The sequence below is a fragment of the Hylaeus volcanicus genome, chromosome 8 (assembly GCF_026283585.1).
Source record: "Hylaeus volcanicus isolate JK05 chromosome 8, UHH_iyHylVolc1.0_haploid, whole genome shotgun sequence".
NCBI lineage: Eukaryota > Metazoa > Arthropoda > Insecta > Hymenoptera > Colletidae > Hylaeus > Hylaeus volcanicus.
Genome location: NC_071983.1, coordinates 7568065 through 7591515, shown reverse-complemented (window position 1 = coordinate 7591515; position 23451 = coordinate 7568065). Strand labels below are relative to the sequence as shown.

Here is a 23451-nt window from a genome sequence, read left to right as displayed (position 1 = left end):
GGGGAAGAAAAAGATGTCCACTTCGACATGATTTATGCATGAACCCCTTGTCGCTTCTTCGCGGTATCGAACCAAACTAAGCAGGCTGAAAGATTGGGACACGGAGAAACTGGCTGAGAATTGCGACGTTCTCTCGATACATATCTTATATTTAGCTCGAGCATTAACGCACATTGAAGGCCATATGCGTTGTTTGTATTCTGTTATGTGTATGATTTTAATAGAATTTTAAATAGGATTGAGTGTTTTAAACACATAAACATTGGTTCCTAAACAAGTTTGAATAAAATTGAACATAAATATTAATTTTAATAGTATTTTAAATGAAATGAAATGAAAAAGAGATACAAAATCTACGAAAATTAAAACAAATAAAAAATGATTTTTCTAGTCGAAATTTCCAACAGTAGCGGTCGATGGTGGATAAATAAATTATCGAGGAAGACGCCTGCCGGTAAATTACAGCGCATAAACGGTTCACGAAGTTATCATTAAGCGATCCGGAAACACACAGATACAGGAACATTCAATTGTCAACCGCATTGCGAATTTACTCAGGTGTCAGGACCAAGATGTCGTATCGAGCCGGGTATTGAATGGGTCAAATTACCGATGCGAGTGAGCATACAATGCGGCATATCTATGCTATGCTACATCCCTCGAAATTAATGGTTCCTCATATTTTTAAACTGAATTTAAAATTACTGAACAGGTAATCATGGTAACAAGAATTAAATAATATTTAATTGTATACTTAGCATTAATTCAATAACGAGAAACGATTGATCGTAAACAAGCAACAATTTAATCCATTCCCTGTCAGGCAAATTTAGAGCGATATGCTTTGGAGGCCAAGATTTAATACGAATGTGTGATCTAAGTTATTTATTTGATAACAAATAGCAATGTTAAATTTGTCGTTCTTTTAAGTAAAGTAAATTAGATACACAAAACTTTCGTTCGTCCTTTCTAATAATTTTTTTTAATTAAATCTAAACTTGTAGCGTAAACTGCGAGATATCTCGTAGCTGGCAGTGAATAAGTTAAATGTGTATGTCGCGCCGTGATTAATTAGCGTATCTAAACGACCAGATAGCGTTCTCTCCGCTATAAAATAGGACCAGAAAACAATTTTTCATTTCAACACTGCGAAAGAAATTTTAAATGAAAAAGATATAAATAAGTACTTTTACCATTACTTAATGTTATGCCATTAGCTCTGTTCCAATATTTCGTCCAATATGTTCTATATGTAGTACATGTATGTAGATAAATTGTAGTGGTCATCAGGTTGAGACTCGGGTTATCAGATCGAGAACTTAGAAAATTGGTATTTTAACGTAACAAATGACGAGTAAACTTAAACTACAGTTACAGAAAAATAATAAATAATAGAACATAAAGACCCAGAATTAATTTCTACGCCTAATATTTTATTTTGCCTCCAAACAGAACACCCTCTCGAATAATGTTAATATTCCAAGGCCCGGTCGATAGATTTTTATAAAGAGGCAAATTTAGACTTTTACAAGAGTTTCTCGAAGTGCACTTTCCGTAGCCATAAAACGAACCACTTTATCGACGATCAACGATCAAATCGTACTCACTCGCGCGTTCAAAGCGTCGCTTAAAATCGTCACGAATTACTTGGAGCCCTCGATCCCGGCGAGAAACTTTTCCCGCGCAACGAGGTGCTTTTCCCCTGGGATACAAAGGCCGTTCGATTTAGGCTGCGATGCGCCATGGAAACGGAACGAGGAGAACTGCTTAATTAACTCGACTTATCCAAGCGAAAAACAGCTATTAACGGTTGCTCGCCTTTAAGTTAAAGAACGATCCTCAAGATGACATATTTCCGGCTAATCGACGCTGTAGTCGACTGATTCCTTTATCGTGCCACTTGACTTACATAAACAACTCGAGCGCTTACGCTTTTCCAATTATTTCGTATTATATGATATCATATAATTCGTGTGACTTTTTTTTTTATTTCTTTTAAGTTTGGAGTGCGTACTACTCTATTCCTGTTTGTTTCACACGTTAAGTGTGATATCGATGGCTATAATATACGTAAGTACACTGTCTGAACTCTATAACATTATTGCGCACATGTACTTACGAACAGTACATTTTCAATAACACGGTACTATTTTTAGGGGTGAAAATTTCACGAAATATTACTTTAATTTATCGTAACGCTAATATTTTGTTGATTTGTCATTCGTTTTAATGACTGCTGCTTAACGTTTGTGTACGATTTTATTAAAACATCGATCAATGGGAGTAGAATCGTATGAATGAGTAATTTTAATTTCTAGTTAGAAGTCTGAAACATTTAAAAATATAGATGGTGCTATAGTTCTATACTGGCTCCATAGTGTATATGTGCTAGTTCCCCTTGAGTAGCTACTACCGAAATTCTCTAGGATTTGTAAGTGCACCTGCACGTTTCTAAACACGTCGACGTCGGTGGCCTTTAGTTCGCGACGAAGCTGTCGATTGGGACCTGTAGCGGATCGAACCAGGTCCCCGAGGCATTTAGATCGGAAAGGTTAATCAGCTAGAGTGGGTACGCTTTCAAGAAAACCGGGCAAAATAATTTCCGTTCGCGGTAAAACGCAGCTGCGTTGCGCCACAGAGCTTTTCATTAACGAGAAAGACGGTCCACGAACCAATAATGAATAGGTTTCAAGCGTTGTCTGACAAACAATACACCGAAACCATTGTTTCGCGTCGGCACAGACAGACGTTCATCGGATTGAACCGGGATTGTTACGTAACGGATGTGAACGAGCGACGTTTACGCGACTTGAAATTGGACCGATAAACTCCCAGCATTCGCCATTTTTGTTGATCGACGCACGTAGTCGATACGAACAAACCTTAGCGTTCTAATTGTTTTCTTATTGTTAGTTTCTTCTAGGCCAACTTTGTTTCAAGGTAGTCGTACCGTGGATGGATTTAATCGAGGATTCGAACAAAACTTCTCTTGATCAAACATAAGTCATGCGGGCCCGTTTCAATTTTAATCATAATTCAATGTAGAAACATGTTGAAAATTTGATGCATTATAAAAATCGATATTACAAATCTGATTTAATAGAATCTGAAACGGAACGTAAAGCAGGTGGGAGTGAAAACAAATGAATTCAGCGTGGATCTACTGAAATGAAATATCAAAATTGATGTGGACGGTAACGGGTTGGGCGACGAACACACCTTCAACCGTCTCCGTTGTTGATCACCCGTCAATTGGTGTGGGTCCCACTTGTCCAATTGTCTCATCTCCCCTATTGTGGTTAGGTGTCGAGAAACTGTCATAGGAGCAACTGCTGTGTCCGCTGCAAGGCCTCGAGTTGTTGTTTGTAGGTTAGCTTCCTCTCAAACTTTTATCTAGTTGATCTTCGTTTAACTCGTTATTCATCAACGTGGTCAATTATTCGACTATCTACAGTATATTATAAGTATCATGTGGCGCGGCGTTTGTTTGGACTTTAAGACTTCTTCCACAATTTAAGGTGGTTGTCTCGAGACGAGCACGTTCAAAAATATAATTGGAAACTTTCGTAAAAGTACAGTCTTGCTGCTGTCGCATACGTCCACAATAAATCAAGTTCCTAAATTGCATTTTCATTTAAATTGGAAAAATTCACGTGACAATCTATGTCCACTCCAATAAGAGTCTATCATGGTTCATATTTAATCAAAGAACATTCAAGTGAAGTTTCGTTAACATCCCCCGTTAAATGAATTCATGAACAACTGGCTTAAATGTCATTATAAAAAACTTAGAATTCGTCGATCGAGAAGCAGTGCTTATCCTCAAAGTAATTAAGGTAAGAGCGCTGAATTTGATAAACATCAAGTGCAATGCTTAATATCTCTTTAGGAGCGAACACTCGATGAACATTTGGTGCATATTTCGATTCAATAAAATTTAATTAATCGAAAATAAAGTGGTTCGATCGATAAGTTGCAATAAAATGTTTACAGTATTGATAAGCAATAGCTTGCTTTCATAAATCATAAATTGAATTTAATTATAATTACACAATTGAATGAATCGTTAAAAATAAATGAACAATAAAAATTCATTAATAAACCCGATCAAATATCGAATGACGATGACTTATTTTTTCTCCTGTGATTCTGGAATGTGTTCCATTAAAAAAAAAATTTAACAAACCAATCACCTTTGGTATTTAAAATAAATGTTTTCTACAGTCTCGATTCTGTCACGCGATACCAGAAACTGATGTTATAAAAACATCAAACAGAGGGGCGGTTCCAAACTTTTGGAAATATTGTTGTTGCAGGCATTTTATTCCACTTTTATTCTAGTTTTTCGTTAACAACGTGTTGGCTTTTATTTTATTTACATTGTTTAGGTCTCTTGCAAACTGGAGTCGGGTGCAACTGGCTCTTTCTGCTTTTATAAAACACTTGTTAATGCAAATCTAGTAAACAAGTTCTGTTTCGAACGGCATTATCATAATCCCAACACTCTATGTTGTCTTTAAAATTTCACAAGCAATTGTTGATACGGTTGAATTATAAAAGTTAAACTATTGAGGTACACGCGAAACGAAAAGTGGTACGAAAATGGGTACAAACGATTCTAAAGAATAGGGAAAAAACAGTTTTCAAAAATCTCAATGTCGAGTGCTGACCATTTTTTGAAATTTTTAATTATTAATTGATGAAGGTACAAACGAAACTATTGGCGGTACAATCAAGTACAGACCAAATACTATCATTTTCTATAAAAAAAAAATTAATTTTTGAAAAGTCGGGTGCCAGGTTCACGTAGCTGATTACCAATCGGCAAAGTATTAATATAATTATACAACTTTGTCTCTAAAAAATTCGTGCACGAATCACTTCCTAATAAAACGAAAGAAACTTTTGGGGCAAACCTAACATCACTGTACGCCATAAATGTATAAAATCTGCAATGTATTCCGACTCTGGATCATCTGAATAACAGAAGGTTCGGATAATCAAGGTCCTACTGTACCAGATTCAACGACCATTTCGAACGAAATTCCCGCGACACTTGGCCTGGTTCGAGCTCCGACCTCCGAGCTCCCCAGCATCGGCCTGTCTCGTCGTAAGAACGTGTCTAACCGGGAATTACATTTCTGATACTTTCGAAAAGTTCATCGTTAAACGAACTCCGCCACCAAACTTCCACCAAAGGCTCGTAAACTCGCGAAACTCGGACAGGTAAGTCCGAGGGTCGCTAGAACCTCGAGGATCACCATTCGCCGCTACCGAGCAATTGAAAAAAAAAGAAATCACTCACCCTCGTTCTTGTTGTTCCCGATGAGTATTTCCGTATCTTTGAAATCCGCCTCCCTTAACAAATCCAGCGGTTCCTTGGGCAGGAATATCCCGTCGATGGTAGGCGCGGATGGAAAGCCAAGAATTCCGGAGTAGCTGTTCCACTGTTGCACAGAGATGGATTTAGCGTCGACGGACCTCATGCAGGCCATCACTCTGGCTGGATTCTCCTGCAGCATGCTCGAGTTGCATCCGCAATCGTCGACCAACGACTTGGCCACTTCGTTTGCCCTTTCTCCGGTCATGTAACTCCAGGGTGCGTTCAAAGTCCCGCTCTGGAGGATCCCACGACGCACCAATCCGCGAGTGACGGGCGAGATCAGGTGAAGGGACACGGAGCTGCCACCGGCGGACTCTCCGAAGATGGTGATGCGATCCGGATCTCCTCCGAACGCCTTAGCGTTGTCTCGTAGCCACCTGAGGGCCAGAGCCTGGTCCCAGAGTCCCATGTTCCCAGGAGCCTCCTCGCTGTTGGCGAAATGCTTGTTCAGATAGAGAAACCCAAACGCTCCAACCCTGTACTGCATGGAGGCGATTATGACATTGCTATTAGCTGCCATGATGTCCGAGTCGTAGACGTCCAGAGTGGCGGTGCCGCTCATGAATCCTCCGCCGTATATCCAGACCAGCAACGGCACACCGTTCCTGTCGCCGTTGTTGGGTGGCTCAGAGCCCTTGTGTCGCAAACGTAGCTTCTGCGGTACCCAGATGTTCAAGTAGAGGCAGTCCTCGGAGATGTTGGTGTTGGGATTCCACATCTCCTCGCCCGGGAACCCGGGGAAGTACTCGTACCTCTCCTGGTAGCAGCTGTTTGGTAAAACGGTGGCGTTCAGCACACCATGCCAGGGTTCTATAGGAAGAGGCTTCCTGAATCGAAGAGGTCCTATCGGAGGCTTGGCGAACGGAATCCCATAGAAGATATGAACCTCTCTGTCCACCACCATGCGCGAGAATCCGCGAACCAGGCCACTGGTGGTCTCGACCACCAGAGGATCGTTGTGCACGTTGGTCCTCTGTGCCGCGACGTCGGCTCTGGCCGACCCTGACCCGTGGAGGATCAAAAGAAGCAAAACCGAGAGCCTGTTCGTCATTGTTCCGGGGTTTACCGGGGCACACACCTGCCCGAGAGAGACTCAACAAGTTAGCGAGTGGGGGACTGGCCGTGAAGCCGGCTTTTGCGCGGAATCCTCTCTGTTGGCCGCCACTCTCTAACCACGCCGTCTCCCCGTGTATCTACGTCTTCTAATTCACCGTGACCTTTCGAGGCACACGCACCAACTCGCGCACGCACGCGCGTTGAATCACCGAGTCTTCACGTTTTTATCCTTCGGTCGTTTCGGGGCCTGGTAACTGGCCAGGGGTTGGACCCCGCTACGGAGTTGTCGCGATTTCGGATTTCAACGCTAGGAGAACGTATGTATCAGGATCGGTGGAACGATCGGATCGTCGCGGAACCACAGGGGAAAGAAACGAGATATCGCACACGCAAGCAGACGCAGGGTGAGTTTTCGCGCGGCGGCCGACGAGCCGCGTTGCACGGGGTCGACTGATCGAGGTGGTAGAGGTGGCTCGAAGTAGAGGTGCGCCGATGGCTCGCGATGCTGGTGCTGGTGGCGGTGGGTGGCTGGTAGTGGTGGTAGTGCTGGATGTGACGGTGGAGAGACCAGAGTGTTTGCGGCGCACGCCTCGCGCCCCTATCTAGCGATAGCCATTCGATTCGCTTTGTTGCGAGTTTTCGAGCAATTTCGACTTGGACGAACTCGGGGCTCGCGATGAACCTCGCTCTAGAGTCCTAACGATCATGCACTGGACGAAAGGAGGACGTTCGAAAATTACGAAATTTGGCCAGGGGTTGGACAAGTGCCAAAAATAACTGTTTCAAGAGAACTGTTGTACAGGGTGTCCCAGCCTAAATGATACGGAGCTCTAACTCCAAAACTGCAAAATTTCAAATATGGAAATTGCGTGGTAAAATGGGGATCGTGTTTCAGCGAGATGGAATTTTTGACTTTGTTATTTAACGAGATATGATGGTCAAGTTTTGTTTTTCAAATGGAACTATGTATTTTTTTTTGTTACACCATGCGATAGCACTTTTCAAGACGAATTCATTAAGCTTTAATGTATACACGGCCTGTCTAAAAAGAAGCCGAACTTTTGCTATAAAAAGAAAAAAGTACAAGTAAAGTTTTTGCACACGCGTTTATTTACTCAAAATAATGACAAATCAAGACAGCGTGTAGACCGCGTAAGTAACATTTCGAAGGACCTTTGCAGCTCTTGTTTTGGTAGCCCGTTTAGTACGGCGGTTACAGCGGCCTGAATCTCCGAAATATTGCTATAATGTGTCCCTTTCATTGGAATTGGCATTGTTACCTTGGATCATTCACCCTACTCGCCTGATCTGTCTCCCTGCGATTATTTTCTTTTCCCAAAATTGAAAATTCCAATTTTTTCTTTTTATAGCAAAAGTTCGGTTTCTTTTTAGACAGACCGTGTATACATTAAAGCCGAATGAATTCGTCTTGAAAAGTGCTATCACATGGTCTAAAAAAAAATACATAGTTCCATTTGAAAAACAAAACTTGACCATCATATCTCGTTAAATAACAAAGTCAAAAATTCCTTCTCGCTGAAACACAATCCCCATTTTACCACGTAATTTCCATATTTGAAATTTTGCAGTTTTGGAGTTAGAGCCCCGTATCACTTAGGCTGGGACACGCTGTATTTCTTCCTCTTTAATATGATTACAATCATTTGGTAACAGAGTAGATTAAAATGAATGTTACTGGCCCGAGCGATTGAAACACTGGAAAAACGATATTTCGTATTCACCAACCTGATAAAATTCTACGAAAACACCAAATTCCCCTTGCGAATATGTCATTCAGGGTCCCCGTTCGATGTTCGATACTTCGCCCGAGTCGAATCTAAGCCGCGCAGCATGCAAAGACATCCGGAATGCGTAATGTTATTAGTGGGAAGACCGGTCGAGACGCAAACTGCATACCTAACGTCACATTCGCGATTGCAATTGCGATCTACTCTCGATAGATGCATCTCGACTCCCTGGACCAGATGATAAGTTTCCTTCTCCTTCTTGCGAACACCCTCGAGAATCCTGGAAAAAAAAGCGACCGTATAACCGACCACGTTCCTCACGTATTCCACACTTCCGCCCTACTCCCCTATAACGAATCGTCCCTCATTCGTGACTCTGCTGGGGATCTTGTAAGTATCGCGTTAGGGTGGACCTGGTTCTTTAACCGTCGAATTTTTTCTTAAACACCACCCTAAAGAATCACCAGTAATTGCGGATTTTATTAATAGATGGCTGTAGCCAAATTTCTAGATGTATACGTACATAAAAAGTGTACCACTTAACTCTTGCATCTTAAGGAGTACTCTTTTCTTTTTACCAGTTTCGAAACAATTTTTATGTTATTTTTGTAGCTAGAGCTCTTGACATTCATGTATACGTCTCCATGCAAGATTTTCGGAAATTGTCAATTGTCACAATTTGTTTACAAGTCACGTGTAATACTATACATCAGGTCGATTTAGTAAATTTTTTTTTTACCAATTTTGAGACAATTTTCATCGTATCTGTGCAGCTAAAGTACTTGACATGAACTTTTGAAACTTGATACGTTAAAACGTGTGTGTTTTATTTAGCTATACAGGGTGTCCCAGAATTAGTGTAAGAAACGGAAACGGGGGGTAGGCGATTTTGAACTACAAGTTCCTTTGCAAAAATGTCGGATGGTGCTTCGTTTTTAAATTAGGACGCTCGGGGTCAGCCTCTCGCAGCTGAACGCGCGCTACTCGGGCGCTGTGATTGGTCGGTGGTTTCTCGTTAATAATTCAAAAACGAAGTACAATCCGACATTTTTTCAAAGGAAATTGTGGTTCAGAATTGCCTCACCTAGCCCCTAATTTCCGGCTCTTACACTAATTCTGGGACACACTGTATATTCGGCACACTTGTTTCTACCGACCCATTTCTCAATTGACTCCAGTCTTTCCTACTCGTCAATGAAACGATACTCTTCGAATCGAAAAGAAAAAGAAGAAGCTGACATATTCCTTGCGACTACGCCGCTGTTATCCATTCCCTTGTTTCCTATTCGCGGCCGGAACTCTTTTGTTCTAATCGCAGCGTCTCTAATGGGTTTCTTTAGAGAGGCCAGCGCGAGTTAATCCCATCGCCCCTGCCGGCAGATAGAAACAGAACCTATATAGCTAGTTCGTATCTCTGGTCCAGGGGATCGGGATCTGTTGTTTATTATGCCAACCGCTCCTCTCTCCCTCTGGTCATGCTCTGTATTGGATCGCCGCGCCGCAATTCGAGCTCGCTTCTCGGATAATAATGGTATTGTCATTCTAACGTTTTATGGAAGGGAGCTTCATGCGACGTGCGAGAGGCTTTTGAACCCATTGCCCCAGGGGACCCTGAAATGCTCGATCCTGCGTGCTCGAAAACAGTCAAATTCGTAGTGATTAGTGGACATTCGTTGGATAAACCGTTCAAATCTGACTTTTTCTTAAAGAAAAAATAATTATCACGAGGTCGTATTGTATTTCCCGAAATCTCGAAATAATTTGTGTTTCTCGAAGCGAAATGAGGTGATTTCGTTCTACTAATCTTGTAGCTGATAAAATAACAAATTCATACATGTATAATAATATTGACGTTCAGATGATTGTATACGTTTAGAGTGCGATTTGTTAAGAATAACTTCTTGCAAGGTCGTCTGAAAGTCAACATATTATACACGTTTGAATTTGTCTTTTTATCAGCTACAAGATTACAATAATGAAAATACTCATACCATTAAAAAAAAATACCAGTGATCTTGAAATCTCATTAAAAAATAACCTTGAGAAAATATGGTACCATTGTATTACATACGCTCCTTCGAACAGAGCGACTTTGTCTGATAGATGTTTATCATAGATCCATAAATAACGAAGATATTCCTCCACCTTGTATATCTATTCTGTATTCTATGTATATCGACTTTCGCAAATTTTCTGATACATCGAATTGGAGTGCGCACTCGAAGCGAGTCGCCTTCGATCGTAATTCGTTGAATGACATCGATTAGATGGTCGATCGGACGACCACGGCTGTCCAATATTTTTACAGTGATTAATTGGCTATTCCATCTCTTGTCGATGGATCCAGAAGCAGAACATTCTATTACCTTAGCCGCCGAAGCCGTGTCAGGCCTGAACGATCTTCTCTGTCCAATTTTTTTATTTTCACCTTCTCGTCTCCAGTATCAACAGTACATTTCGCCACGCTCGTTTTCCCTCTCTAATCTAACCGAAGCATGAAAAGGAAAAATCCCCCGAACCGGGTAAAACTAGAAATAGTTTTCAGATCCACGTGAAATTTGATCTATAAGGGTTCCTTGCCACTCGAATTACGAATCTGATATCACAGGGATGGGGATCGAGGATTAAATATAAATTCTAAAAAAAATATATACTACGGGTCACCGTGAAAGATTATTAAATATTGTAAAGTATGTTTAAGGTGGTTTGGTCAAAAAATGATAACGGTTCAGATCATCTCGTAACGTTGAAAACTTGAAATTTACATCTTAAATTCGAAGATAGATCCGAAAAACAGTCGTTATATACATATAACAACGATACATATTATAATATCGTTTGTATTGCAACGTTTATATGGAAATTTTACACGTAATTCTCTTTAGTTATGCTACTTTAGTTGGAGTTCCACTAGTAGTAAAATTATCACCGGGTACGTTTGTATTTACAATTTAATTACTCGACCACGGATGTTTATGCAAAATCGTATTTTTACAGATACAGACAAAGAATCGAAACATAAATGTATGTCTTATCTTCTAAACGCTACAACATATACATTCTTGTTGATACTTTAGGTATTTTTGTATTTGTGAACGTTACACATCATTCGCCATAAATGCATAAACATCCACAGTCTATCTATCCTGCTCGAAGATATATTTTAAATGGAACGCGGCTGTCATCGATGACCACCATAGCGTATTATCGTCATCCTCGTGGATGAGAGTCGAGGAGAGACTCGCAGGCAGCGCGACAGGTGCGAGATACGTCGAGAGGGATCGCTTCGGGGCTGTTTTAGTCGAGAGCAGACCTATAGCGATTCCAAGCCCGGCTGGATTCGTAAGAAATCGATACGCGGTGAACCTGCCACCTGCTGGCAAACTCCCACCGACCTAGCGCAGGTTACGCTTCAGCTTCTTTCCAGGACTGATCAGGACCGACAGGACGGGGACGCCAGTTCCCGGTGAACTGGAACAGGATCTAGACCTTCCCCCGGACCGTCAACTCACAGTTGAGATATTCGAAACTGTTGACATCATTTCGTTTCTTCCGTTCGCATATTTTATTAACATTTATCGAATTAATAGGACGACCTAGGACGATGAAAAAAAGGGGAATCTTAAAGATTTCCGACAATGTGTAAAATATCATTGATTATAAAAGAAGAAGTTAAGAAACTACAATTTCACACGATAGTTTTTCGGGAAATTGATCGGTGTACGAATACGTTCTACACCCACTGTATCAGTTTTTTGGGGCCAAAGAGAAACTTTGTTTCGATCTATGAAACATAAACCTTCTGACTCGCCATTTTAAGACACCGAAGAAACTTCATTGATCACCTCAAGAAAACGTGATCAAAAGTCTTGGAAAGTACATTTCTAAAATGAGCAAACAATGTAGCGTAGATGGTTTAAATCTCCATAGCCCTAGCGTTAAAAAATAGCTATACCGATATTTTGTTTATTTATTGAACACAAATAAAGACCATTTGAAAAGGGTTCGAACCAGATTTTCCACTCCTGGGGACGATGGAGTCTTGTCCAGTTCGACTCGGTAGCATTCGTCTGAAAGCCTTTCCCAAGTCCTCGAAACGGAAGTAATTAGCGACAGGCGTCTCGTTATTGTTAAGTAAGCGCGCACGAGTCGTAAGCGAGCGAAACTTTTAAGCAATTTCCACGCTGAAAGTTGCCCAATTATTTCGAGGCGGTTTGATACGTTTCGTGGGAGAGAAGTCTGATTTATTCGCAAGTGCAGGGCAAATGCTTCGTGTTTTGGTCGACTATTTAGTAAGAAGTTTCCAAGTAACCGTACGTAACCGCCCAGACGGAGCGGAGGTACAGCTCGCGGTCGCTACGTTGCAATTACGAGCGTCTTGTGTTCGTCGCGCGAACCACAAACATGATCGCTCCGCTAACTGAGATAAAACTTATCGCGAGAGACACGATACGAAGGAAACGCGAATTAAGGGGTTAAACCACTTTGGTCGTTTAAAAAAACTCGAATCTTGTTCGATAATGATATGTATGCCGTTAATTAGAAATCGATATCGAAAGTGTAAGGACAGTTTGGAACTCTAGTTAGTCTAGTAGTCGCTCTTGTTCTTGGTCTTTTCTGAAAATTACTTGCCATTTTGATTTAAAATCGTGCAATAACTTACGTATCTTTTGCTTAATATTTTGCGGTAACGTGTAAATACATTGCAACTTTTGCGACAACGAAGAATTCAATTTTTTCATACGAAACTGTTACGCTATCGTTTAAATGATTTCTTAACAGCAGAAACGTTTATTTTCTCGTCAAGCCAATAGTTTTAAAATTCCTTGGCTACATATGCTTGCATAGGATTATAATGGTAATCGGATTGAGAACTTGGAAGGTTTATAATTTATCGTAACAAAAGTACGCTTATAATCTGCAAGGAAAGCAACAATAAGTGATATTTTTTAGCTACTCAACTTCGTGCACGGGATACACCGTAATGGCCATCGAGTTGACGAAACGATCGAATATAAATTCACAGAATTAATTTCTACACCTAATAATTCAAAATCCAAATTTAAATGCATCAACAAGTTCTAACTCGATCCCAGTCGCGTTGTTCATCGATGTTGTCGAGTTAGATTAACTGTCGAGTCGGGTAATAAAGTTACCCAACTGGTAGTTCGTTCACTTCCTTGTGCCGGTTACGCACGGCAGTTGTCTTTTCTTTCCTTTGAATTCTGAATCCTGTTCGTCGTGATCTCGGTGTATTTAGAAAGCTAGCGACGTTTCTTTTGTTGTCTGAAAATGTCCAGGGTGAATCCTTTCACGTAACGACGCGACGCGACGTCTTAAACGAAGACGTAACGAAACGCGCGCGCTTGATCGGCGGGTCACGTTGGGCCGCAATGATCGTGGACCAAGAGACTAACGATTGGTCGGTTCGGTCGAGGGGACAACGAGTCACTTCCGCTGGCAATTGCGCGACAGTCCATTTGTAAGTAACTCCGATGATTACGAGCAAAAGCGGCCCGCATCTTGTTACAGGATGCAATTCACGGCACATCGGCTCGTTTCGATCGTATAAATCGTCGACTCGATTTTACAGGGAAACCTGTCCCACGTGCACGACCGCCACCGATCATCGAAACGAATCTGGACCACGGGACCTGCCTGTAGTTGGACGGAATTAAAGTTCAAGGACGAACGCTAGCCTCGGCCCCAGCCGGGATTCCCATGTCGACGCGGCTCTCGTTCGTTCCTAGCCTGTCACCGATGTAATTGAAACAAGCCATCGGCCATTCCTGCCCTAGTCTGTACATAGAAAACTCTGGCGAACCTCTAGGTAGCGATCGGACTAACCGACCGCCATTCAGGGTAAAAGCGGAAGTAACTATTTCGGCGTCGAAATTTAACCGAGTTTGAATGTAAATCGGTATATCTCGTATTTATACCTTTACTTCAATACCACGTACCGAGGTTTCGGTGTTTTTAAATAGTTTTTCATGAAAACCAATTATACTATGATATTCGAGGTGGCAAAAACCAATGGACACCAATTATATTTCAATATAGGAAGAATTAACGTTACTACAGCAAAAAAATCGATTTTTATAACGTATTGAAGATATACGAACACTTGTTAAAACAAGAATCTTATTAAACTTCATATCAACTTCATTTTATTGCTTGAATCTTGAGATCAATCTGATCTCTGTTATGATGAATCTATACTCACAACCCAAGTCTCAACCTGATGATCATTACTGCCAAGCTGCCATTTTTGTAAAAATGAAAGAAATAAAATAAAAAGCGATTTTCTAGGTGAATACTTATACATTAATGTACTTCAATGCAAATCAAATCTTGTTGTTATCGCTCCAATAAAAATTCTTGAAAAAGTCTGAAAATTCGAACAGGCAAAGTCTACTATGTCAGTTGTAAATGTATTATATGTAACAGGTGTATAGCCAATTGCGAGCTACGCACCGTTAACAAATAAATGAACAATACTTGTAATTTTGTCCAGCAGTGTAGATATTCATACCTGGCGACTATCGATTCGACGAATCCGCTAATTAGGTCCGTTTAGAATCGAACCATCTGAATCCCTTTGGGCGTAACAATGAAAGGGTTGGCAGGCATATCGTAGTCCTCTCGTTCGATGTAGCTCGGGGTGCAATTGATCCTGACGGTTTCGCGAGAAAGCCAATTCGCATTGGCCAGGATTCATTTTCCGTTTCTTTAGCGAACTCCCGGCGAGCTCTTTGTGCCTTTGCCTATTTACTCTGTCCCAGTTTCCGCGGACTCGGTCCTGCGTAGGCTCGATCCTAATTGCGCCTCGAGGAGTCTTCCTGCTTTCTCGCGACGTCGGCGTCGAAGGTCGTACTCGTTAACGACGCCATGATACTTCCGCGGTTTCTTCAATTACAAACGCGTTGCAAATTTTTAACTCCGGTGTGACGTCGAGAACACGACCGTCATAGCGCATCATCTGTTAAAGAAGCATAATATCTTTTGAATTGCGCGCCTTATTATATTACAGATTAGTGTCACCTAATGAAAGAATACGTAATACTTTCTGTTCCTGTTTAGTTTTTCTTGTGTGTGCCACGTGCGATATATATATAAAACTTATTCTTTTATAGTTACCACAATTCGAATCATCCTCGGAGTACCTCCCAGTAAGGAAGCAGTGTTCCTCGTAGGAAAAGGGTTGTAAACCGCAACGAGGAATATCGCTAGCTGGACTAATAAATGCCAGCGCCGCGGGCTTTCGAGCGAGGCTCTATTATCAGGATTCACTAATTATTGGAACTGACGCGTACTCAGCCGGATAACGGCTTCGCCATGTGCTGGAAGTGTCGGTAAAAAAACACACCGACAATGGCGCCATCTAGCAGTGTAAAAAGGAACTATTGAGGACAAACTTGAGCGTTTTTCCGAGAGAGGCGCTGACCAAACTCCAAAAATTAGTTCGGCCTGTTCACCGCTAGATGGCTATTGATTTCAGCGAAAATGGAGGAAACTCACAAGAGACACTGTGATAGTTTAAAAGTTTTAAGAAGATACATCGTTCTTCTAATCATGTTTATTGGCCAATTCTTTACTTACCTAAGTGAACACCAATTTCGGTGTGATACGGATGGTAATTATAGAGAACAGGTACATCCTCTCCGATTTCGATGATTTTTCAATATGTTGTAGAAATCAACATTGTGAATAACTTTTTCCTATACATATAACCGTCGCTCGGCCTTGGTTTCCGAGATATTTGCAAAATATCATTGCTATACTCCGAGCCTAAACAATCCACGACTGAACGCTTACACACACGCTGTCACAGACGCGTAGTTATACGCAATATTCATTGTGTAGCAGCAATGGTATTTTGCAAATATCTCAGAAACTAAGGCCGAGCGGCGGTTATATGTATAGGAAAAAGTTGTTCAAAATGTTGATTTCTACAACATATTTAAAAATCATCGAAATCGGTGAGGATGTACCTGTTCTCTATAATTACCCGGGGTTCCGGCGAACGCGTTGAACCTGCCTTGCGCCGGGCCTGCCAACAAAGAACAAACGTAACAATCCAAACGGCAACGATGCTATAATAGTAAAAAAAAAATGCAGATAGCGCGAACAGCTACACAAACGAAAACAAATATCAGACGGACGTGGTACCGTTCTTATGTACTTGTTTTGATAACAGAGGATTAGGGAGGAAAGAGGCGAGTTTCATGGTAAATCGGTTACAAAGTACAAATAGAAATTGAAATCAGAGATTTCCGAAACAGCTATGAAACTGTTACCTTTTATTTTCTGTATAAAAAGAAGAGTACTATTCATGTATGTTAGAATTCTGATTTTTGCATCTATTGACAGCACAGAAGTTCTTTTTCTTCAATTAATTAAGAAAGATGAATATCTTTCTATCGATTTTTATTATGGTTTGGACATTATTTATGTGTTATAACTAGACTGCGGATTCTATGCATTTATGATATAAAATAATATAATGAATATATACTAAACATAACCAAACGGTGTGTGCACTTATACAAAATAAAATAATAATATTATCATACCAATCGTAGATGGAACGATTCGGCTGGCATCCCTGCTACCAGTCGCGCATGCGTGTCGAAAAAAACTGAACGCGCAGTACTGTAGTTATAGTCAACGATACGTAGTCCCAATTTATTATAAATACTAGATCTTGTATCACTAGTAGTTGTAGTACCAGTTAGTGACATAGCCACCATATCCATTTTGTGATTATTGACATTGATTTCACAGAACGGTACAAGAGTGTATCGAAGAGAAAATTTGACACCGTCAATTAAATTGATAGGAACAAAAGATGCCGAAAAATAACACAAAAGGCAAAAATGCCTTCCACTTTTTTATGCTTGACTGGAAAAGGAAACAAGAAAAATGTGGCAAAGTATTTAAAAATGGTTTAAAAGATGTTGCAACGGATCCTCAGTGCAGTGAAGACTGGAAGGTTGGGATTACAATTTTTATGATTTTACTGGTTGGCAATAACAAGTTTAAAGCTCTAAACAATTTGATCTTGAGACTCCTGTATCCGAACTAATACGGAGACAAAAGCGGTCGGATAGAGGAATTTTCCTTGCTTGGCTCTTTAGATTGTTCTTTTATTCAGACTTAAGGTTTTCTTTAATATCTACTTTTGCAGCACGTTTCACTAATTTCTTTATTAAAATATAGAAACATTTATTGTTTTTCAGTGTTTTGTTATTTATTATAGAATCTAACTCCGCATCTAAAAGGTGAATACATGGCTAAGGCAAAGGAGAGCAAGGTTTTACCTCAAAGAATATCGTCTAAGCAAACAACAATTGGAGAAAATATAGAAGAGATTTTACTACAGCAAAAAAGGGAAGAACAGTTTCAACAAAATATGATTCAATACATAAATGCTATAATTGCTATTGGTACTCAACATAAGAGTAAGTAATACCTTATATTTTTATGTGAAAAATAATTCTTTATTGTAAGGAATGCATGTACATTTGTATAATGCGTGTGCATCTTTGGGTGTTTTTGGGAATTAGCGATGTCTTTGTTTATTATTTAATTATTATAATGTTCTCTTATGAAATGTTTACAGTATTGTTATTATTTGCAGACTTGGAGAAACTGAAGTTCATATTTATACATGTGAATAAGTTTTACAGAAGAGAAATAGGTATTAATAAGTTTGACTTCTGTCCTGCTGAATTTGCAATAGGAGAGTTTAGTTTAGAAGATGGTATGACAAATATATACCATGAGATCATCAGTTCAAAGATTCCATTAGGATGGAAAAGGGATGCACTTGAAACTAGTTCAGAAACACATAAAATACCTATAAATATGTCAGGCGGACAAAACGATTTTGCATATATGTACGAAAGAGTGGTTAACATTCTAAAATCCAACATGACTGGAATTAAGTTTCCTCCTCTATTTACAGTAAGGGATGTAGTTCCTGTTGTAAAGTCATTACTAAGCAGAATGACTGAAGCCACCAGTAAGTATAGGGACTAATTATTAGGAATTTATATTACTAATTTCTTATTCCTTTTTTAAACACAGTAATATGTCAAGTATATAAAATTAAGGGAACAGAAAGTTAAAAGGTCAACAAATACTTGAAATATTTTTATTATGCAATTGTATTTTAGATACGAGTATGGACGACTTTGTCGTATACACATTAGAAACTCTGTTCGGAGAATTAAGAAATGCTGCTACGCAGCACGTCGATGATATTAGCATACCTCTAGTCGTAGCAGAAAATGAATTCAAAAAAGACGTATTTGCTTCTACACGTGGTCTCGAATGCGATGTAAGAACAGAAATATTAATTGTCGTTGATAAATTCTTAACAGAGTAAAAATTAATTCTCATTTCCCCTTATAGTACCACAAAAACATTGAAGACTCATCGCAATACTGCAGTATGTCCATCATAAAACGGTGGTGCTTCACAATATGTGATTATTGCTGCGAATATATGAATATACCAATGATCCAAGGTGTCCATTACCCTGTTTCGGAGAAATGTTCGAATTCCACTATTCTCGAATCTCTAGGAAATCTGACTATTAATGACAGTGTCAATGTGGTTTCTATGACTGGAGTAAGTAATAAAAAATATAAATACCGGTATATGATACTCTTAGAGACATCTACATGGCGGTTATTGCAAATTAAAATTTGTATTGTCAACAATTGCAAACAGGTTACAGAAGAACACAGGCTGAAAGTATCTGGACGAACTTATACAGAAGAGCAACGCCGACGTAACCTAAGCCAACCAGTAAACATAATTGATCATAGTAAAACTTACTCGTTAAATAATTCAATTGTACGTGCTAATACTGTGATCCTAGATGCGATTATAATACAACTCAAATTCGCTTATCTTTCACATTTTCAGATTCCTGGACGACCATTGCGACCTCCTAAAACGACTGGTAAATATACGCGATATTAATATATTTTATCTGTTGATAATGTAAAGTGCAATTTTCATAAATATTTTATACTCTTTCAGCGCAAGCTGTAATCAAAGTGGACGACACTAGTATCGAGAATAATTATACAATCAATATTTTGAAAGATATGGACTTTCCAGCTCTTGGTAAGTTATCCGTGTTATTTTATTAATCGGATAACTATAACTCACAATTTTTATTCATAAATTATTTCATAAATATTTATTTGTTTTTAATACAGGAGGAAGAGGAATAAGTTTAGCCAAAAATAAAATGCCTATTAAAGTTCCGTTGGGAAAAGGTAATGTACATTTTATGTCAAACTACCATTTGTTATTACTTATTTCAACAAAAGAGTGGTAAATCCTAAAGAGTATATGCCTTTTTTTCTTAGATTGTTTTTTTATATATTAAAATTTTGCGATGAAATATCTGGATTTAATAATTTAATTCAATAAGTAATTGTGATTTTATATTTTTTTGTAGGACGTGGAAAATGCTAACCATATAAAAAGTACATGGTATCTACATGTTTTTACCATATTTGACTTCGTATATTATTATCTTTAAGAAATAAAGCAGTGTTGAGCAAAGTGTTTCATCAAGGTTTGATGAAAGAGAATGTTTTATTTCAAATGCAGTTTACTATAACTGCATAAAAAAATTAAGTATATCATCTTTATACTTTTCTATATTTGTATCAATTTTATTGATCCAAGTAAAAATGTGAAATTTTATCTTAAATGCTTAAGAATACCGAATATTATTTCATGACATTTTGTAACCACTATAATAAACATGTCTCATAGATGTATAAAATAATGAAATATAATACTTTGATACATACATTTGTATTGAAAATCATCTTACCTTAACTGTAAGAAGTTCGTTAAATTTTCCCAAAATTGTCCGGAGTAGCTGACTCACTTTAGCAAAAATGTCGACTGCAAAGGATTATTCTCGAACATCAGAGACAGAAGTCTTTACACTCACCGGACGATCGAAAAAGTTTGAATTACAGGTTCTCTCCGAGACCGCTTCGAAAACTTCCAAATTGCAGCTATTAAAACTTCCCTCGGTGAAACCTTTTTCATCGCAGACATGAATGCGTAACAAGCATGTTTGGTAAAGGGTTACGCGCAATCTAAAAGATCAGTTTTCGAAATGTCGACACAGCGGAAACATTGTGAGAAAACACAAAACGTATCGAAACACCTGTAACTGTCGCGTCAGACTGACCATTTGTATTATAAAATTAGTGGTTCTCGGAGCGCACAATATTTCTAAAATTTCAAAGATATTTCTGGAATATCACCAATATTGTATTAACCGAGTATTGTTTATGACATCGAAGCGTCGTAGTTGCGGTAATTGTGTAACGTACATTCGAGGGAAAAATGGACTTCGCGATGGGGTGGAATCGTTTCAACTTAACGTTGCTTGGCGTGTGGCCGGAGCCGAAGAAGATCTCGAATCTGTCGCGTCGAACATCCACACTTATATTTTGGTCAACGTGTTTTATAACATTTACATTCATCTGCGCGCCTCAGACAGCGAATTTAATACTGAAATCGACGAGCTTGGACGAGGTGATCGAGAACTTGTCGATTAACGTACCGATCGTTTTCGCTTTGATTAAACAAATCGTTCTGCGGTACCATAAAAAAGGTGATTATATACAATTTCCCAGTCATTTCGTAATTACATTTTAAATTTGACCAAACTTAGATACTTGACAAAGATATTCATGATTTTTACGTTACTTACTATACATTAGACTAATGACTCATTTCATCTTATAATGATATCTCCTTTTTTATTCTTAAGTTTTAGTCTGAAACTCTGAAACTATTCCAATTGTAATTCTATTTAGAAGAATCTCAAATTGCTTTTCAAACGAATGTATATGTCTCTAGCTCTCACACTGTTACTTAGTCAAATATTTGATGATTGGACCGAACGTCCAATTACGGACCAAGAGCGTGAAATGATGCTGAAGAACGCCAGAATAAGTCGAATAATATCAATTGTCTGCTCCACGCTGACATACATGATGCTCTTCGCATTTATATCGTTGCAAATTTGGAGTAACATGCAAAACGTATCAGAAGCTGACTTAGGAGGGCTGCTACATCCAGCAACGTTTCCCTATGATACCAAGAAGAGTCCAAACTTCGAGATAACCTGGCTAGGACAATTTATGGGCACAGTGTTAACTGCGATCTGCTACTCTTGTTTCGATACGTTTCTTGCAGTTCTTGTGTTGCATTTATGCGGCCAGTTAACCGTACTCAAAATGGCTCTGGAGAATTTGATTAACTTAAACAACCAGACCAACTTTATCAAGTTTCGAAAACGACTTGGCTTTATTGTGGATAGACACAATCAATTGTTCAGGTTTGTACGTTAATAATCATAGAGATATTATAGATAAAGCAGGGGATACATAGGTTCACAGTAGTCCAGAGTCCAGGGATGCCAGAAATCTGCTCTTCTTTTGCGCATGCGCGAGTTGGAAGCAACTGGAAGCAACACTGGCACCACAGTCTGTAAGCTCTGACTCCAGTGTTGCTTCCAACTCGCGCATGGCGATTGGCCCTCTTGATGTGGTCCCCTTGTCAGAGATTTTTCAAGAGAGAAAAAGATACTTTATGAGAAAGAATGAAATACTTGATGTTAAAATTTGACGATTTCGAGTACACTGTAAATTGAAATTGTTCATTTTGAACTGTTTGAAGGTTCGCAGTGATCGTGGAAGACTGTTTCAACCTCACGCTACTTTTTCAAACGATAATCTGTACGGCGATGTTTTGTCTGACTGGATATCGCATGATAACTGTATGATTATGTTCAATGCGTTGATAACACTGTCCAACACGAAATTTGATCTGCAATATCCACTGGGGGGTCTGTCCCCTAGTATTGTCGATGGCGATAGACTTCACCAGAAAGAAAGGACCCAACAGCAAAACTCCTTGCAACCAACACAGGTCTCAAACACAAATCTAAAAGCCGAAACATGAGGTTTTATAAAAATGATTGACTTTGAGCTACCATGAAATACTATTTGAGAACTATAAGCGCTAGAACGTTCTATTTAATCTTGAATGTATCGTTTGGGACTTTGAATGTCTGTGAACGATCACTGACGTTCAAATATTTCTCTATTTTTATGAAAAATTATATGTATAAACTCGGAAAAGATTAAATTTGTTGGACAGTGTAATTTTCCGAAAAACGATTTCCGCGATTAACAAGTGCTTTTCGTATGCGATTATTTGTTATAGTCTGTAGACCAGGAGGAAGAGGACGTACCGATAGTTGGATTAATTTTTTTTATTATTCACGTGATCTACACTATGTTGCATCTATTTATTTATTGTTATGTCGGCGAAACGCTTCTGGGTCAAGTGAGTCGATTAGCAATTGTATTTTATGTAAAATTGTTGAACCTACTTTGTCAGATTTTCAATACTGTTAACTCTACAGTTTTTTGAAAGCTCTATGTACACTTTTGTTGAAGGTGATTTTAGTAATGAATATTTTATATCTAAAACTTATATTTAAAAATGTTTTGTTACGATTTTTCAAAAACAAAATCTTGGCAGGTACATCAGTTATTTACTTATAGTAATGTTTATTCTTTTTTTGTAATACCTATAGTACTGTGCAAAAGTCTTAGTTCACCATGTGAAGCTTTTTAATAAAATAAATGTGATGTTTTCTTGTGGCTGTTGGACAGTACATTGTACAATAATGTTAGCCAATAGTATATTCCTATGTTCTGTACTCCAGTACATACATTGCTTGTCCAAATGAGAATTATATCTCTGGACCATTACACTTGATGCTGTAGGAACTTCACTCTCACTTTGGACATACTCGTATACCTCAGCTAGTGTTTTAATTTTCAGAGCACTGGAATTGGTCAGTCTGCATATGAATGTGATTGGTATGCTTTGCCACCGAATGAAGCAGTTTTATTAACTATTATTATACGTCGTGCCAGTGTTGCCTTTAGAATAACTGCTGGAAAATTTAGTCCTTTCTCCCTGGAGTTCTTTAATGCTGTGAGTTATATTACGACTAAATGCTTTCTTAGCATTAACCATGAACACAGTCATTTGACATAAAAATAAAAATTACTTTTTTGTAATTATATAACATATTATTATTAAAGTAATATGAAATGTTTTTCAGATTTTAAAAACATCAGCTGGATATTTGTCTGTGTTACTAGCTATGAAGGATTGAATAGTCGATGAGTAATA

The 23451-nt window shown here is 39.0% G+C and overlaps 3 protein-coding genes across 4 annotated transcripts in view; 2 read left to right on the top strand and 1 right to left on the bottom strand.

The window, feature by feature from the left end:
* LOC128881585 (acetylcholinesterase) overlaps nucleotides 1–6751 on the bottom strand; it is a 120809-nt gene extending 114058 nt beyond the window's left edge. Inside the window, exon 1 of the mRNA XM_054132789.1 lies at nucleotides 5306–6751. Coding sequence (XP_053988764.1) covers nucleotides 5306–6434 — 1129 coding nt within the window. The 5' untranslated portion in view covers nucleotides 6435–6751. The remainder of the gene's footprint in view (nucleotides 1–5305) is intronic.
* Nucleotides 6752–16830: 10079 nt separating this feature from the next.
* LOC128880656 (protein maelstrom homolog) lies at nucleotides 16831–20016 on the top strand. 2 transcript variants are annotated; one of them, XM_054130959.1, is made up of 10 exons: nucleotides 16831–17179; nucleotides 17447–17648; nucleotides 17828–18211; nucleotides 18366–18529; nucleotides 18604–18822; nucleotides 18925–19050; nucleotides 19123–19159; nucleotides 19240–19326; nucleotides 19422–19481; nucleotides 19667–20016. In XM_054130959.1, the coding sequence occupies exons 1-10, from the start codon at nucleotides 17036–17038 to the stop codon at nucleotides 19681–19683; spliced, it is 1440 nt and encodes a 479-aa protein (XP_053986934.1). In that variant the 5' UTR covers nucleotides 16831–17035; the 3' UTR covers nucleotides 19684–20016. The 2 variants fall into 2 exon arrangements, with proteins under 2 accessions (XP_053986934.1, XP_053986935.1); XM_054130960.1 differs by having other exon boundaries at nucleotides 17038–17179; nucleotides 17427–17648.
* A 346-nt stretch (nucleotides 20017–20362) lies between these two features.
* Nucleotides 20363–23449, top strand: LOC128881121 (odorant receptor 4-like). Its single transcript, XM_054131854.1, is given in 6 exon segments — nucleotides 20363–20848; nucleotides 21097–21577; nucleotides 21919–22018; nucleotides 22468–22590; nucleotides 23095–23250; nucleotides 23381–23449. Coding segments are annotated over 6 exon segments (1200 nt in total). The 5' UTR covers nucleotides 20363–20577.
* The last annotated feature ends 2 nt before the right edge of the window (nucleotides 23450–23451 follow it).